At 41.6% G+C, this 19,170-nt stretch overlaps 1 protein-coding gene across 1 annotated transcript; it reads left to right on the top strand.

The window, feature by feature from the left end:
- The first annotated feature begins 18,047 nt into the window (after positions 1–18,047).
- On the top strand, positions 18,048–18,895 carry LOC136351413 (uncharacterized). The gene is made up of 2 exons (XM_066303503.1): positions 18,048–18,194; positions 18,283–18,895. The coding sequence occupies exons 1-2, from the start codon at positions 18,048–18,050 to the stop codon at positions 18,595–18,597; spliced, it is 462 nt and encodes a 153-aa protein (XP_066159600.1). The 3' UTR covers positions 18,598–18,895.
- Positions 18,896–19,170: the final 275 nt, after the last annotated feature.

Genomic DNA, 19,170 nt, shown 5'->3' with positions numbered 1-19,170 from the left:
TTTATATGTGTTATGTGTGTGTAATTAATTAGCTGGATTGAAGAAGCTAGCATCAGTGTGTCCATCAATCGGATGAATATGTGTTTCTTGGACAAGGGTTCAAGAAAGGAATTGAAGGGAGCAAAGCTAAGGAAATGTAAAGATCTAGGAATAATAGTGCAGAGTATACAACAGATTAATAACCTATTGATGGCCATGTTCTATGCAAGAGTTGAATACTACCTCCATCTTAAAATACTTATCGCTTTGAGTCTTTACTAGCAAAATGCCCATGCGTTGCATTGGGGGAAGAAAAAATAGTAATTAGTGTGTGGGAGCATAAAACCACCAGGTTCATTGAGGTCTTTATAGTCGAATCGAATCTTTGTAGTGCAAATAAGACGCTAACATGATATAATTATTTGTTGCTCTAAATCCACTGACATGGATACTAAACTTTGAAACCACAAAAAATATTTACTTTTTTGTCATGTATTATTATGAGTCAATTGCAGTACTTTGTTTTTTTTTTGGTACTCGATATTGATAAGCACTTTTTTTTCATATTGTAAAGAGTAGCCATAATATAAGAAATATTTTTTGCTAGCTATCAGATCAACCTCACTGCACTCCAATTGCATAACCACTCACTTAAATAATCAGAAGGAAAGAAAAAAATGTGGTATATCGCAGAATAACTTTCACTCTAAATAATAGAAGAAATTATACAATGAATGAAAAAAAAAGTGATGTGATTAGGTGTCCTGTGGCGAATAAGCAATTGATGAGCGAAAAAAATCCAAATGTAAACATGATTCAATTTGTTGGTGATTACTCTTTCTAAAAAAAAAGAAAGACACATGTGATTATTTTTATTTTTAAAAAAGAATTTATTTTGTCGGTAAATAATTCATTTTATTGGTGACTACATGTTTTAAGTAATAAGATCTCTTCTTTTTCCTGCTTGGCGTGAGTCCAAACTTTATTCGTGTTCGGTTGCTACAGTGTTGCGCAGTACTGTGCTGGGCTGGTGGGCTGCTTCTCCTCCGCTCTGTGGGCTCGCTGGTGGGCTGCGGCTGCTATCTGGGCCGGTCTGCAGCTGCTTTGGATGGGCTGCCTCGTCACTAATCCAATCCAGGCTGCTTTGGATGGGCTGCTCCACAAACAAGGTTTTCTCTTTTTATTTTTCTTTTCTCCTTTATTTGCAGGCGTAAGAGATCGTGGCCACGCTTTCGGATCGTGGATTAGCGACGAATTATCGTGTGGGCCCACTCTTAATGACGGACAAAAAGATTAACCGGAAGCCTTACTTATTTTTTAATTAGGTATAGATTGGTAACTTTTAATCATTCGTCTTATTTTTTAAAAAATATAAAATTATTATTTATTTTGTTTGTGAATTGCTTTATTATCAAAAGTGCTTTAAGCATGACTTATTCTTTTTCATATTTACACTAATTTTTCAAATAACACGAATAGGTCCAACGTTGAAACGGAGGTAGTAATTGATATTGCTAACTACTAGTAGTATAATAGTTGAAATGATCTGACGTTGCAAGGGGTGGCCACTATCACACGGTTTTGGTGGATAAAAGATTCATGATCAACTTCTTCTCCAAGGGTCAGACTACAACAGCTGAACTTCAGGAATTTATACCTTTTGTAATACCCCCAACCACCCACCGAGCAAGGCTTGTCCTTGTCTGGTCGATTAAATTGTGGCCTTTTTATTTTTCTTGTGCCTCTCTCGCTAGCAATCTAGGAGACTTGCGCAGTTAATTAATTGTGTTGAAATATAGTGAGGTGGGCTTAGCTCAGTTAATTAGTTTTTTTACCTGTTTAGTACGATCCGAGTCTTCTTATTTACGGTTAATTATTTTTCTACAGTAAGATATCCGGTTTTTTGAGATGCTCACAAGGGTTTTTTTATGGTTGATAATGGTTTATTGCCCTTAATACCGATGTGTAGGTGCTTTTTAATTCCTGATTTGTAAAAAAAAAAAGAAGAAAAGGAATTGTATGTTGACAACCAAATTTTGTAGTTGGGCAGTTATAGCAAGACCAAATTATATTTAAAAAGCCCAATACCTATATAGAAGAGGCCGATCTAACCATTATATGGGCCGGTCTAACTGAAATCTAGCAGTCCAACCAGGCCATGATGGCCAGTTTGACCAGTAAACTCTGATTCCGAGCCTAGTTGAGATATTTCTCATATTTTGTTGCTTGTGTTGAGATTTATCAAGTATTAATTGATCTCTATAACAGACATGGAGAAACTCTCATATTATAAGACCGATATCTTTATAACAAATATGGTAGGTTTTATTGACAACAACCAACAATCCAACACACAATTAGCTAATTGTGTCATCTTTTCATATTATATATCTCTATCTTGCCTTAGTTTGTTCAATCTTTATCGTTTTGCTAAGCGTAATTCGTTTGTAGATTTATCCAGAAAATTTTCCATTCCGGTCACAAAATGGGAGTTTATCCCGAGTTAGCCTAAATTTATTCTACTAGCTAGTTTTATTATTATCTTAGTTGTGAGTTCCTCAAGATCGAGATGGCTGACGACTCCCGTTCACAACGCAAAAAATAAAAACCGTCAAACAAAGGTACTTATTTTTTAACAACAGAGAGGTATATATGTATATTCTCTTATTTTTGTCAATACACACAACAGGATAACGAGTACAGAGCTAAACAAGCACAATTAAACTGGCACAGCAACGGAATCAAGCACCTAAAAATATATAATAGCTGAACTCAAACTGAACTTAATTAATAATCAACTCAAATTAATCCTATTCATCATCGTCATCCTCCTCCTCCCTAGCAACACTAGCAGCTGCCTTCTTCTCCTTGTTGCTGCCTTTCTTGGCCTTCGGATTCGTCGTCGTCGTCGCCCTCTTGCTCTCCTTCATGTCTCGCTCTTCCCCTGCAGCCTCGCCGTCGCCGTCGCCGTCGACCAGCTGGTCGTCGTCGTCGTGGTGGTGGCGGCGACAGCGGCGGCGGCGGCGGCGCATGGGGCAGCAGCTGTCGCCGTCGCGGCGGAGGCTGGTGAGCGCGGCGCCGAAGCCGGTGCCGGCCAAGAAGGCGAAGCCGTACTTGTAGAACGCCATGGATGATACGATCTTGATCGCACACGGCTCTACGGCAGCTAAGCTAGTTATTAGTGAAATTTGTCTGATGAAATCAGCTTGATTTGCACTGTAAGTGATGGAGTTCTTGTGAATTGTTGATGATGAATCGATCGGTTAGATCGAGCTGGATCAGGATGGGTGTGTGTGTGTCTCTCTCTCTCTCTATATATATAGCCATGTTACTGATTGGTTTGGTCTCCTCCTAGTCCCATTTGATTTGTTGTTTTGTGTGTGTGATTAATGCAGTGAGCTAGCTAGCGTGTCAACGGCGTCGTCTCTTTCTTGGTCCCTTGTACAAGGCAAAGTTTACTCCCTTCATTTTTTAATAGATAACGTTGTTGACTTTTAAACATATATTTTATCATTCGTCTTATTTAAAATTTTTATGTGAATGTATAAGATATCAATCATGCTCATAATACTTTTAAGGACAAAATAACTTAAAAAATAAATTATAATTAGATAATGTTTTTAATAAGACGATCGTTAAATATATGATAAAACATTAACGTTGTTACCTATTACAAAACGGAGGGAGTAGCGCAATTAGTTTTGTACAACCAAGAACGGACGAACGAGTATTGCTGCTACCAGCTGACGTTATGAGAACGACAAATTAAAATTCGATTACCGTGTGCTACCTAGCACACATGTTCTATCCTAAATAAGGGCCGGATATATACAACGACCGTTTTGGATATGCTCATATGCATCCATGAAAAATACTGCTCCCTCTTTACATTTAATTTGTGTATGATGTTGTTTAGTTCATTTAAAGGGAGTATATATGCTCTTTGGTCATAGATATTTAATGTTTAGGATAAAGTTTTATTAAACTTGTGAAACATTGATCTTTAATTTTATATTAGAATAAATTTGTAAATTCCAATAAATTTATTATATAACTTTCCAAGCCAAATCTCAACATTTCTTTAAAAAGATTTTAGGCATCTAAGAGCATCTCCAACCGGTCAGCCATCCCACTCTCCAAGTTAAAAAATAGCAAACATAGCAAGAAAATGAGGTGCAACAAACTCTCCATTTGGATGGCTAAGCCATCTCGCTGGCCAAATGATCAGGTGGGCTAGCCAAATCTAGCCAGCTGGTTTGGCTGGCCAAAGACATCATCAAGCAACACTGCCCTGAGAAATGCCAGTGACAACGCCTCCTGAGTTCCGAGCAGCTACCTCGCCGCCACCACCACCTCCCATCCACCTCTCCCCATCGTCACGGCGTCGCCACCATCACATCGCCCGCGAGTAGAAGCGTCAAGCGTCGCGCAAATCCCCTCGCCTCGAGCAGCCACCGCCGCCATCTCCCCATCCGACGCGGCAGCACAGTCGTCACCCAGCCTCGCCATTGCCGTCAACATCTCCGCCCCAGGCCTCCGTCGCCCCACCCTTTCCTCCTCCCCGTCATCTGCTCCACCCATCTCGCCTCGCTTCTCGCCTTCCCGCCTAGTCGGCTGCGCAGTGGTGGAGACTTGGGCGGTGGCGAGACAATTAGCACAAGATCCGCCCGCGGCCGCGGCAGCAGGTAGCATGACGGCGAGCATCGCTGCAGCCTCCCGCTCGCTGCCGCCAGCGCCTAGTGCCGATTTCGACCGCCGCGAAGGCCTCCCACTCGCCGTCTGCTCTCGAGCACCGGAGAGAGAGAAGAAGGGATGAGCGGCGGCAGCATGAATGGAGCGGCGACACTAGTGAGATTGGAGACGACGTGGTAGAGGGGTCGGTGAGGGAGGGCTCGGGGAAAAGGGGAGAAAAGAGGAGGAAGAAGAAGGGGTATTTGAGGCTGACATATGGGTCCCGCTGTCATAGATACATAATGGAGAGTCTGTTGGAGTAAGTAACTAGTTTGACTAGCCAAATTAGATGGAGAGTTGGCTATATGGGTGTTTGGAGAGTCCGATTTGGATAATCTGTTGGAGATGCTCGCATCAAAGTTTAAAAGGTTGACAAAATCTTTCCCTATGCGTCAAATATTTATAACTAAAGAGAGTATTAGCGCGTTCTAACCAGACTTTGCTTAATGGTTGAACCTTTTCCAGTTGGTTAATTTGAATTTATATATACGGATCTATATTTCAAAGTGATTTCAAATAAGGGATTGACTAATATTAAAAAAAAAGAGATTTGGAGGAAAAGACATCCCTCCAAAGTCCAAATATTTTTTTAAAGAAGAAATTGTGAGCGTCCACCCTTGACCCTACCTTGAACACTGAACCTTAATTGTTGAGTCGCTGTCGGTTGCTGTAGTTCATTGGATGCACTGAAGCTAGAGGAGAATGAGCTCTCGCACGAATCGTGAAGCATTCCCTAATGTAAGAAAACTACAAGATTATAGCTAGCCGGCCTCCACTTTTTTTTGTTAAATGTGATGTAGCAATTCCGTCTAAATGATGTTGGTGGCTGTTAAGTTGAAACTAAGAATACAACTCACAAGAAATCAACGGTCAGAATTAATACTGATTTTTTTAAAAAGAAAAAAAAACGTCCTACAGAAGAATTTAAGGACGATCAACCTAAAGCTTTGACCTTTCTTGTTTTGAGAGGAGGGTTAAATTTAGGCTTGTAACAGGCCTTTCCTAATAGGAAAAAGTACACTAATAACTAGTGGAATAAGTTCATCTGAGGTCCCTTAACTTTACACCAAATCCGATTTTCATCCCTCAATCGGAAAATAAGACACAACGGGTCCCTCAACTATCAAAACCAGTGCAGATTAGGTCTCTCGGCGGTTTTGATGGCGGTTTTGGCTGACATGACGCCTACATGGCTAATTTGACTCGGTCTTCGTCCGACGTGGCATTGACGTGGCGCTTATGTGGCAATTCGATCCGGAAAAATAATAAAATCCATGGGACCCACATGTTAGTCTCACATAGAAAATAATAAAAAAATCGTGGGCCCCACATGTCAGTCAAACTCACCCTTCCTCTTCTTCATCCTCTCTCCCCATCTCCCTCTCTTCATCACTCTCCCCTCTCCTCTCCTCTTCCGGCGAGAGCGGCGAGCTAGAGGGGGCGGCGAGACCGACGCCCACCAGCGAGAGCACCGAGCTGGAGGAGGAAGCTGGGGCGATAAAAGGGAATCGGCGATGGCGGTGGGCGGAACAGATCGACCCGGGCGGCGGCAGGTTGTTGATGTAAAACACGAGGCCTGGGAGATCTGCTTAACTCCAGTGCAGGTCCAAAACTCGCTGCGGGTTATGCTAGCGTGCCAGTTGATTTGATCCTGCAATCAACAAGAAACAAAAACAAAGAAACCGTGGTTAAATCCATAAACGATAGCCGATCGGCTAAGTGCCGATGACATATCATTTATCTTTGAGCCGATGTCATATATACATCGATCGGCAGTCATTATTAAATATGAAGGAACTAAATCTATTCGATCGGTTGTAGATATTAACAATATATAATCCTTATATCGATATATACTTAAATCAAGTGATTGAGATAGATCGGTCGCTATGCCGAGACAGTATAAATCACTTAGATCGAAATATATATTAATAATAGGATTATATATGTTCATAGCATAGCCGATCAAACAGATTTAGCATGTATCGGCTAATACTCCGATACCATTTTATACTAAGATATTAAGACAAGTAGGATATATCAAACAAAAGTCTAATATACTTAAATGCAACAAGATCTTAATATAAAGGGCAGATTTAACATATCAATGAAGCATATAGAGTAAATATAGTTAAATAAGATAAGATCGACTGCAACCCCGATACTACCCTAATCGGCAACCAGAAGGCAGGCTAGAGATTGATATTCTAAGCACGACTTAATAGATCAAACTCAACTGATGCAGCATTAAGTATGAAAAGAAGAACAATATCTAGACAATCAAGTCACTGGAGGTTTCATAGAGTGGTAGATATCCTATATAATCAAAGTCAACATCGATATTTAACCTAATCGGCTGCCTTCTACCGACAGATGTTTAGCCGATAATAGGTTAAATTGCGATATTGCCAGAGATTATGTAAAATATATGATAACTCGACGAATTACATAAACAATATTAGAGTATCATAAAGATGGAAGCACCAATCCCGAGAACGCAAGCCGTCATAACAAGTTTTACCTCTTGTTGAAGATCGAAACCGATGCAGCTCAACCCGAAAGTAAGAACTCGTCGAAATAAACTAAAGCAAAAAGGGTGGCGATGCACCGAAAGTGTATTGAACGTGTGTGTTAATTGATTACATGGGGTTCGGGGTCTATTTATACCCGAAAATTACAAACTATGTCCATATCAGACACGACTCTTATCTCTAACAAACTCTAAGATACCATAAATCTTTGCGGCAGACTTTTGTCCAAACATATCTCTATGGAAATTACACAAAATATCCTAATTAATAGATACAATTGCCTTATCAGGACTCTATCCATGCGTGGCAATCATCTTGAAGCATATCAATTCAACCCGACGTTGTACATTAGGTCATATTGTCGGAATCGGCTACATCACTTAACCAAGTCTGACTCGGGCTCAGCCGATCCAATCATAGCCGATCTGGACTCCAGCCAATTCTTACTCTGTTTCAGCGATAATCCTCATCTTCGATTCCGCTTCGATCTGATCTTCCTTTCCGATGCTGATATTACCAAATTTGGTTGTTAACACAGCTCCCCCCAGAGCAGCGCCGGCAATCGAGATCCGGCAGTGGCGGCCGGGAGAAGGGCGGTGGCCGGCGGGGAGAAGGGGCGGCGTGCAGCGATGGCCGCCGAAGGAGGAGGAGGAGATGCAGCCATGCGGGGAGGCGTGGCGGTGGCAGCCGGAGGAGGAGGACGTCCGCCGTGCGCTATTCCTCCCGGTAGTGGTGGCGGCGCGGGGCCCCTGGGAGTTGCCGAGGATGCCGAGGTCGACGTCGACGTCGTCCGCGGCCACGGCCATGGCGTCCCCGTCCGCATCCGGCGTGCGCCACTGTTGACGAAAAAATCGAACATACTGGCCTGGGAGATCTGCTTAGCTCCTGTGCAGGTCCAAAGATTGATGAGATGCGGGCGTGCCAGTCAGTTTGATCCTGAAACTGACAAGATATGCAAATAGTAGATCAAAACAGTCGATTGGCTGACAAGCCGATGGAGCAATCTCAGCCGATATCGATAATAGCCGATGCCAATACCAGCCGATAGCGATAGGATTTTGATAAATCGGCTATATGTCCAATGTAGATGATGATATAAAAGCAATCGGCTGATGATAGTATAATATTGCAATATAATCCGGTAGAAACCAATCGGCTAGCAATGATATGATAAATAAGCATCGATCCGAGGTTTAAAGCACACATTGGCTGGAGGTCCGATGTCATGAAATCCACAAGATTAGATTAAATAGTGAAACCTTTATTGTCATCGGCTAAATCCAACTTATATGTATATGCAATCCTTATGAGCCGATGCAACGTCCAGATAACTCACTGGCTGAAACCCCGATGATACCCTTATTGGCAATCAAGAAGCAGGCTAGAGATTATGGTTCTAAGCACGACTTAGTAGACAAACTTAACTGATGCAGCACTAAGTATGAAAAGAAACATAATATCTAGACAATCAAGCCATTGACTGAGTTTTCAGGGTGGTAGATGTCTAAGCTAATCTAATCTAGCAACACGATTTAGCCGATACCGGCAGAAACCCTAAAACGAGAAGTAGCCGATAGAGCTAAATTGATATGCTAAGACTAGATTAACAGATACATATGATAAATAGGTAGGCAAATATATCATCCAAACCAGAGCAATCCAAGAGGTCGAATGTACTGATGCAGCCTTGAACGACGCCGACGTAAACGATACAATTCCCTGGGCCGGCGGAACATTGGACTTACCCCTTAGCCGGAGATCGAACACCGATGCAGCCCCGCGTCAAGTGCCAAGTCCCGCCGGATGATAAAATAAAGTAGAAAAGGTAAAAGGTGGCGATGCACCGAATTGTATTGATCGTGGAGATAGATTACATAGACCCCGGGTGTACATATTTATACCCATGGGTTGATACAAGTCCTTGTCGGACAAGAAAGAAACTTTCCTAAAGATAAAAGAAAATGATAAAGTCCTTATAGGACACTAAACACACTTTCCTAGAGATAAAAGGAAACTAACAAACTATTCCTAATTAATAGATAACTTGCTATGCCGCATTCTCTTTGAACTTGGTCTCTTCTGAATAAGCTTCCTTTAGTAGATCAATTTCCTTAACCGAATATAGCAAGAATCCGACAACTGACGACTTGACAACTCTCATCGGCTAATCTCAGGACTTCCAAACCGATATTGACTCTAAGCCAATGACTACTCCGGGCTTACCAAATTTTACTGTTAACAGCCACAGAAGCGGCGGCATGGGGAGCGGCGCCTCAGTTGCTGCGGCTGCGGCGTCAATGGGAGGAAGGGGAAGCGGAAGCTCCTCGCTCCTCGCTCCGGTGGGCTGCAGCTGACGAGCTCGGTGGTGGTGAAACGCGACGGATCGAGCGCCATCCTAGCGGCTGGGGGCCCTCCTCCGACCTCTGCTCCATACCGCCGCCTTCATCCTCTTCACCCGTCGCCGGCTGTCGTCCTGCTCACTCCGGTGGGCAGTCGCTGACGAGCTTGGTGGTGGAGGTAGGTTGCGGCGGAGGGCGGTCGCCGCTCCCTCTCCCGCTGGCCGCCGTCGGCTGCGCACCTCTCCCTCTGTCCGTCGCCATCAAGCCCCCGCCCACGGCGCTTGGCCATCGCCGGCCTCCTTGCGTCCTCCCTCCCTGCCCACCTCGCCGGTCTTTGCGCGTTGCTCCCTCCTCTCCTGCCGCCGGCCGCGCGCCGCCACGCGCCGTTGTCTTCCGTGGCGCCTGGAGAGAGCAGAGATAGGGAGATGAAGAGAGGGAGATGGGGAGAGAGGAGGAAGAAGAGGGGTGAGTTGGACTGACATGTGGGACCCACGTGGGTCCCACGATTTTTTATTATTTTCTATGTGAGACTGACATGTGGGTCCCACGGGTCGAATTGCCACGTAAGCGCCACGTCGGACAAAGACCGAGTCAAATTAGCCACATAGGTGTCACGTCAGCCAAAACCGCTCTCAAAACAGCCGAGGGACCTAATCTGCACCGGTTTTAATAATTGAGGGACCCGCTGTGTCTGGTTTTCTGATCGAGGGACGAAAATCGGATTCGGTGTAAAGTTAAGGGACCTCAGATGAACTTATCCCATAACTAGTCAGGTTTCCAAATTGGGGTTGGGCCTGGCCACGCAGTGGTGATTTACATCAGGGCCCGTTCAATAGGTCTTTACCTGGCCCATTAAATGCCCATGACAGACGTGTCTTCCTATCTGAAAAGAAGATTGTTTTTTTGATTTTGCTATCCATCTCCCGTGTGATTTTTTTGCTGGCATTTGACACTTTTTTTTGGCCTCCATGCAGCTTGCGATGCGAGCGGCAATTTGCAAGGTCGACGTTCCATGCAGCTCGCCGGCCGGCAGGCACGTCGGCCTGTGTTACCTAGCTACCGCGTGCGCGCGTGATGATGGAGAAGCACGGTGCCAAGGTGGCCTCTGATTGAGCTGGCCGCCGGCAGTACGGCCACTCTCGTCGTCGTCGTCACCGTGAAATACAAAGTTACAATCCTATATAACTAAAATTACATTTGTAAATTCAGTTGATATATCATGTAAATGCCTTGTAATTTTGATAAAAATAATGTGTAAGTAAATATATATTTGTTGTTTTCTTTAAAATATAAAATTACAGTCATATATAACTAAAATTACATTTGTAAATTCAGTTGATATGGCATGTAAGTGCACTGTAATTTTGATAAAAATAATGTGTAAGTAAATATATATTGTTATTTTCTTTAAAATATAAAATTACAGTCCTATATAACTAAAATTAAAATTATATTTGTAAATCAGTTGATATGACATGTAAGTGCCCTGTAATTTTGAAAAAAAATAATGTGTAAGTAAATATATATTTGTAATTTTCTTTAAAATATAAAATTACAGTCCTATATAACTAAAATTACATTTGTAAATTCAGTTGATAAGACATGTAAGTGCACCGTAATTTTGATAAAAAAATGTTAAGTAAATATGTATTTGTTATATTCTTTTGTAGTCCGTTGGATGTAAATCTAGGAGTAGAAAAAATTTGGGTGATTTTTGGTTAGAAATCACCTGACAAATGGATAGACAGTCTGAAGAAGATTGTCGCTTAGTCCAAAAGTTATTGCTTATCACTCAACGTTCTAATACTTAGATAAAAAATATATTTAAGATATCCATGTCAATAATGAAAATATCCATGTGAATATTAACATGGCATCCCCTCGATCTCTTCATTTTCTCTTTAGATAATGGATAAACCCCGACATTTGCTTCAACAGAATCTATAGCCATTCTCGCTCTCCATCATAATGTATAAAATTAAAGTTTCAGAAAGAAAACACAACATACAATTCCACCTATGCCTCAATAATCATAAACCCGTATATATATATATATATATATATACTCAAATTATTTTTTGGTGTATCCGAATAATGTGTTCCACTACTAGGAAAAGCATTATCGCAAGCGGTCGAAAAGGGTCTTCGCAGGCGGGGCGGCCGTCCGCCTGCGAAGATTATTTTCGCAGACGGACGTTGGCTAGTCCGGTCCGCCTGCGAAAATAGGAATCGTCCGCTTGCAAAAAAAAAAAAACTTCCGCCTGCGAAGATAGGTAGAAAATATTGAAATTTAATTATAATTTGGCCGTAAATTACTTTTAAATTATTTAATAGAAATTCTTGCATGTAGATTTTTATGTACATATATTGGAAGATTATCAAGCATTTGGTACTGAGAAATTTACATATATTGCATAACTCAAAAATGTTGACAAAATATATATATTACAATATTTTTTTACATTGTCACTTCAAATAACGTCATCTAGTTACATTATGGCATAGCAGTGTTCCACTCCCGAAGATCCTTGAATTCGTCACTTGCCGCTAGGGCACCCTCTGGGTCAAAGAAATCTCCTTTGACATGACAGCACTCATGGTGGATGAAGTGGCACAGATCACGCTGGACATTTGTGATACCTGTATCGTCAAAGCTTGTTCGACATTCTAATCTTGGCAACTGCATGCATTGAAATTAATCAATATATTAGTATCATAAATATCAAGTGCTGTCTAGTACATAGTATAGAGACTTACATCCTCCGCGTTAGTCCTGTACCGTCCATTAACCCTAAGGAATTCGCACGCATAATACCTGCAAAGGACCGTTCCTCGCGGTTGCTTGTGACACTTCAGGACATATCATAGAAAAAAGTAGTTAAAATTTGCAATTAGTGAAACAATTGGAATACATAAAGTGAGTGGAGTATTACCGGCCAATAGGTACGTACTAGCAGCTTCTCCCGTGTTCGGGTCTGTTCTCCACCCTTGAACTTATAGTATTGGTATGCACTATATGGATGTATATGGATGTCGTACCGTTTCAGAGTAAGGAGGATATTTATTTGTAATACATTCATATACAAATGCAAGAGTCATAATAACTTACTACTGTAAGATTGTTAGAAATTCTTTGTATTGCTTGTGACTGTAATCGAGAGGATCCAAGACTACCATGGTTCCGTCTTTAGGGTGGATGAGTAAACAGATATAATGATCGCTACATATTAACAACATTATAGTTATTTAGTACCAGCTAAAATAAGACATATGTGTACAAGATAAATGTACCGGACTTACTTAAAATTATAAGCGGCTATAACGACTCTCTTATTTTGAAAGTGCAAGAAGGCTCATCTAATGTACTATGCGACAGTAATCAATTTCTCCTTGTGCAAGCCCTTCTTGTATTCTGCTATCTCTTTTGGATTCTTGCCCTTCAGCTGGTTTGACCCTGGTGCTAGCATCACGGTATGCTGTGTTTGGCAGATCCGAGTTGGATACAAGAAGCTGATGGGTTCTTTTTTCTTCTTAGCATCCATGTATTGCATCCTATAGAAGAAGTTTGTTAGTAACAATCACATGGATTTGTATTGTACATTTTTTTTCATCTAATTAATTAAAACTCATACTCACATGCACCAAACACCGACGTAATTGACGTCCATCTTATCCCGACGATATATGGCGTGGAGATCTGAGAAATCTAGCCATACGTAACCTTCTTCGCCGAAACAATCTGCAGGTGATCAAGCTGTTATATTGCCCAAGCCTTTCTTGCTGGCCTCCATGTAGAAGTTATGTAACCTTCTCATCTCCCATAGTGCTTCTTTCAGTGCCCATTCCGGCAAGAGTGCTTTCCCATGTTCGTACTTTTCCGGGCAATCATCGGTTGCGAAGTATGTTGGCCCGGCTAGTTCAGCAGCCTTCTGGGGGTTGTCATCTCTGAGCTTGGCACGTTCCTTACCCCCTCTGAAGACGGTTACTATGAACTTCTCCTTGTTCTCATCTTTGGACTTGGAGTCATGGCTCCTAAGCACTCGTGGCACATCGGGGTCTTTCATAGGAGAAGGGTCTTCAAATATTTCTGGCTTTGTACCATCCCATTCCAATCCTGGTACTTCTTCTTTGTCTGACCCGACTGATGCTACAAATTGCACCTCTGGTTCTGCCACTGTAATCTCCATGGGCACATCCGGCACTGGAATCTCCATGGCTGTCTCCGGCGGTGAAATCTCCATGGCTGCCTCCGGCAATGCAATCTCCGGTGGCACTTCCGGCACTGGATTTTCCTTTTGCATCTCTGGATCATCCGCCTTATCAGTCACCTTCCTCTTAGGAGTACTATTGGCCATCGTTTCAAACCTCTAATGTAAAAAAAAGTGTTATCGTCCACATTTTAAATTACTCAAATTAGTACAAACTAATTAGTACAAAAATAAATTGTATATTAACAATATGTCGTATGAACAAATTTAAATTCTCTGAGATTTCCAAATTTAACTAGTACTTACTGTTATGCTAAATTAATTAGTACAAACAAATTTAAATAGCGAAACTAATGACTACTTACTATTATGCTAAATTAATTACTACAAACAAATTTGTACAAAATTTGATATGTTATTATCAAGTAGTGCACTAATTGACTTCCTTATTTCATCAACATGTTGACTAAAAAAAATGGAGAAGGCAAACATATCCTCCACTTTTTTTTAAAAAAAAATGTTAACATACCCTCCAACATGTTATTTAAAATCCTTGACAAATTCACATATCCTCTTAGGAGTACTATTGGCCATCGTTTCAAACCTCTAATGTAAAAAAAAGTGTTATCGTCCACATTTTAAATTACTCAAATTAGTACAAACTAATTAGTACAAAAATAAATTGTATATTAACAATATGTCGTATGAACAAATTTAAATTCTCTGAGATTTCCAAATTTAACTAGTACTTACTGTTATGCTAAATTAATTAGTACAAACAAATTTAAATAGCGAAACTAATAGCTACTTACTATTATGCTAAATTAATTACTACAAACAAATTTGTACAAAATTTGATTTGTTATTATCAAGTAGTGCACTAATTGACTTCCTTATTTCATCGACATGTTGACTAAAAAAAATGGAAAAGGCAAACATATCCTCCACTTTTTTTAAAAAAAATGTTAACATACCCTCCAACATGTTATTTAAAATCCTTGACAAATTCACATATCCTGCAAAATTGAAACAGGCTGTCAGTGTGAAACAGGCTGGTGGAAGATATACTTTGCCATTCTTTTCTCCTTCTTGAGGGTGTAACTCTTCCTTGATTCCCATCTCGACTAGGTCCATCCTTGATTGCAGACCATCTTTAGTCTTCTTCGGCATGTCCAACAATGTTCCAACTATGTTGTCAAACACATTCTTCTCTAGATGCATGACGTCTATGGTATGCCGAACCTCCAGATCTTTCCAGTACGGGAGGTACTTAAAAAATATGGAATGCTTCTTGAATGGGGGAGGGAGTTTATCATCTGGCTTCGAACTGTCATCTTGCTTCTTACTATCCCCTCCCTTCGTATTCTTCTCGGGCTTCTTCCGATTTGTCCCCTTTGATGGTTTCTTAGTCATTTTTCCAAACTCACAAACAATTTTCTCTATCATTGCACACACATTTTCTCCCGATGTAGGTTTTGGTGCAGGATCAGTCTCTTCAGTACCATCGAACTCCGCCTTCATCTTGCGGTACTTGTGATTTGTACGTAGGAACCGCCGGTGCCGCATGTACACAAGCTTGTTGGAACCCGGGAGATACCTATAGTACGTTCCATTCAAGCAGATCACACATCCTGTTTTACCTTTAATTTGACCTGAAACTGAAAACATTGCTGGATAATCGTTAATGGTCACGAAGATGATGGCCTTCACTGTGAAGTATTCCCTTAAGTACTCGTCCCACACTTTCAATCCCTCTTTCCATAAATCAGCCATATCTTCCAACAATGGTTCAAGAAATACGTCTATATCAATACCAGGTTGATGGGGTCCCTGTATGACGATACAGAGTAGTACGTATTTTCGTTTTTGACAAAGCTAGGTAGGAAGATTATACATGGTGAGAAGCACTGGCCAAGTACTATGTGAACTGCTCATGTCTCCAAAAGGATTAACTCCATCAGTACTCAGGGCAAATCTAATGTTCCGTGGGTTTTTAGCAAACTCTCTATACTGAGCATTAAAGTTTATCTACTGATGAGCATCTGCCGGATGTCGAATCATCCCATCCTTCTTGCGCCCTTCTTCATGTTAGCGCATTAGTTCCACATCTCGCGGGTTTGAGTATATCCGTTTAATGCGGTCTTTGACAGGAAGGTACCACATCACAAGCTGCGGGATTTTTCTCTGTCGTCCCTTAGTTGCTTCTGAGGGTTCTAGGCCAGTATTGCTATTCGACTTGTACCGGCTTGCACCGCATGTTGGATATTCATCTAAAGAAGCGTACTCTTTCCTGTATAGTATGCAGTGATTTACGCACGCATGAATCTTTTCCACACCAAGTGAAAGGGGGCATATGAGTTTCTTTGCTTGATATGTGCTGGATGGTAGTGAGTTAGGCCTCGGTAGCATTTTCTGCAGAAGTTCTAACAGACTGTCGAAACTGGTATCAGACCATCCATGTCTCGCCTTTAACCTCATAAGTTCAAGAACTGACTGGAGTGTTGTGAACTCACTGTCACAGCCCTTCGACTCATCGTACAAAACTTCCTTTGCTGCCTTCTGTAAAGCTTCAAAGTAATTTAACCCTCTAGCTGACCCCATCAGCACCTCAGGTTCTGCATGACGTAACATTTCCTCTAGGTCGATTTTGTCCTCAACAGAACCATCGTCATGCACCATGTCTTCAACTTGTGTCGGAACTACATTTTCATGCCCGTCCACTTGTTCTTCACCATGACGTGTCCATATTTCGTGCTTGTCCATAAATCCACGAGTTACTAAGTGCTCCTTCACTTTAAAAGCATCGTCAAAGTCCCAGGATATTTCATTCTTACAGTCAGCACATGAACAAATTATCTTCCTCATATTGTTCTTCTCAGCGTGTGCCTTGGCAATACCAATAAATTTAGCCACTTCGTTTCTATATGGAGACAAAAACCTCGGCCAATGATACATCCATTCCCGACTTTCCATATCTCTAAAAAAAATATACGTAAAATATTTGCACAATTAATACCAAATTTGTAGGGTTTATTGAAAAAACTTATCGCTATTCAAAACTAATTAACTAAAGGTTAAGTGTAAAGTAATAAAAAATCAAAGTTTATTTCAATTTTTTTTACACAGACATGCCAAATTAGTACATTAGGAAAATCTAAAAAAATCATATCATCGGCATATTACAAAATACTATAACTATTTTTTGATTGCACCGAATAAATAGACATTTAAAATTTTATTCTCTCTCTATATATGACAAGATCTAGATCTAGATCTAGAACTAGGTGGTGGATGTGATAGCAAAAATAAAAAAAAGAGAATTTATGTTACCATATTAAACCACTACAACAAGAGGCATCAAGTATTACACATACATCTAACATCAACATATGAAAAGAAATAAAATTAAAAAACATGGAGCTCTTCCTTCACAATTTTGGATGCATAAATCCATCACAAATTAAGGTCTAAAAGCTTAAAAAATTGCATACCTAGTGTGGAAATGAGTAGATCTAAGTACCGTAGAAAATTCCCCCGAAGATTTGAAGTTCAAAACCTCCCCCCTATATTTAAGTCACTTTAGGAGAGAGAAACGTCGGGGAGAATGAACAGGGCTCGGGGAGGAAAAAGACTATATAGGGGTATCTTTGCAGGCGGGCCATATAAGCGTCGCCTGCGAAGATCGATCTTCGCAGGCGCCTGCAAAGATCAATCTTCACAGGCGGACCGCCCCCTCCACCCCAGGTACTTTTTTTGCCGGCGGGGTTTTGGCTCCAAATTACATGCCCGCCTGCGAAAATCAATCCCCTACGATGCCGAAAATGAGTTTTCTAGTAGTGTTCTCTAGCCAAATTATAATACTTGGTCAAAACTAATGAACATCTTTTTTTCATCTAGGCCATAACAGTTGGTACTAGTTTGTGTACTTGTGAGATTGCAAATATAGGAGTATATATGAATATATAGTCTTGGTTGTCTTTGAATAAACAAAGCTTTCGCGTAAAAAAAAAACACAAAGCTTGATTAACTAGACACCTGGCATAAATTGATTGGTTATGTATGACAATACGAGTCCCTGAGCGACTACAAATACCTATGCGAAATCTCCAAACCGCGTCACATTCCAACCCCAACCACGCCTCGGATCAAAATAAGACCAGAACAAAAAAAAACCCTCAAAAATCCTTGTAGAAAAAAGAGTCGAGGACTCAGAAAGGGAGTAGAGAAAAAGAAGCCGAGAGATCATGCGCTGCTCTTGCATGGTCTGTCTCCTCCTCTTCTTCCTCCTCCACCTCTCCGTCTGCCACGCCACCAGCCGCAACCACCGCCGCCTCTTCGCCGCCGCTCCGGCCGCTTCGCCGTCGACGGCGGCGCTGTACGGCGACGACGACATTACCGCCGCCATGGTAAGCATGAGTGGAGAAGTGTTCTTGGTTAATAAATTAATTAGTTGGATTCTTGATTTTGATTATCTTCGTGTGCGTGTGCATGCAGCACGTGTGGAGGTCTCCCCGGAGGTACATGCGGGCGGCGGTGGAGGAGAAGCGGGGATCGCCGGCGCCGGCGCCGCTGCCGGACGGCGCCCTGGGGCTGCAGCCCGGCGGCGTCGAGGGTGCGGCTGCGGCGGCGAGGACGACGGAGGAAGAGGCCGCCGGAGCCGGAGCCGCGATGGCGCCGTTCCCGGCGGCCGCGGACGTCGGCGGGAAAGATGATGGTGATTCCGGCGACGGCGGCGGCAGCGATGGCGCAGCGGACGACGCCGGCGTCGACTACGCGCCGCCCAAGACGCATCCTCCGTCTCACAACTGAAATCTAGTCGATCGTCTCTTCATACGACGAATTCGAAGATCGATGCATGACGACGATAAGTTCCCCCATGCAAGCAGCAATAATGCATGTCGTAAAGTATATATTATTCGATCTTTGTCTCAGTTAATTAGCTAGCATTATGTCCTAATCTGTTTTTTCTTTCTTTCTAGTTAGATTTCTCTTTGTTCTTTCGTACGTTCTTCATGAAATATTTTGCAAGAGTTGCCGTAAACAATCTCTCTCCCTCTATCTGTTTAATTTGTGCCATGGTTCAAAATTCCGGACCGAAATTTTGGAATTTTTTTTGTTGTATTGGACTCGATATTATTTGGGCTGAATTTTTTAAAGTTTTTCGATTTTTTTTATTTGGCAATATTTTGTTCAAATTTGACCAAATCCCAATACAAACACCGAAAACGAAAGATTGAATCCTGATTTGTTGATCGTATGCGTATTGTGTTCTTCATTGTGTGGAGTCATATACTCCATGAGAAAAAATGAATTTAGGCAAACCTTAGTAAGAATGAAGAGCAAAAAGGAAAAAAAAGTATATAAAATTTTCTCTACATCCCA

Source organism: Oryza sativa, chromosome 8 (genome assembly GCF_034140825.1).
Source record: "Oryza sativa Japonica Group chromosome 8, ASM3414082v1".
Classification (NCBI taxonomy): domain Eukaryota; kingdom Viridiplantae; phylum Streptophyta; class Magnoliopsida; order Poales; family Poaceae; genus Oryza; species Oryza sativa.
This window is presented reverse-complemented; position numbering and strand designations above follow the sequence as displayed.

What these genes read in the sequence shown, in the direction of transcription:
- LOC136351413 (XM_066303503.1), top strand. Translation starts at nt 18,048, where the DNA reads ATGGTCTGTCTCCTCCTCTTCTTCCTCCTCCACCTCTCCGTCTGCCAC. An exon ending in ACGACATTACCGCCGCCATG is followed by an intron (nt 18,195 to 18,282) that starts GTAAGCATGAGT and finishes GTGTGCATGCAG; the next exon opens with CACGTGTGGAGGTCTCCCCG.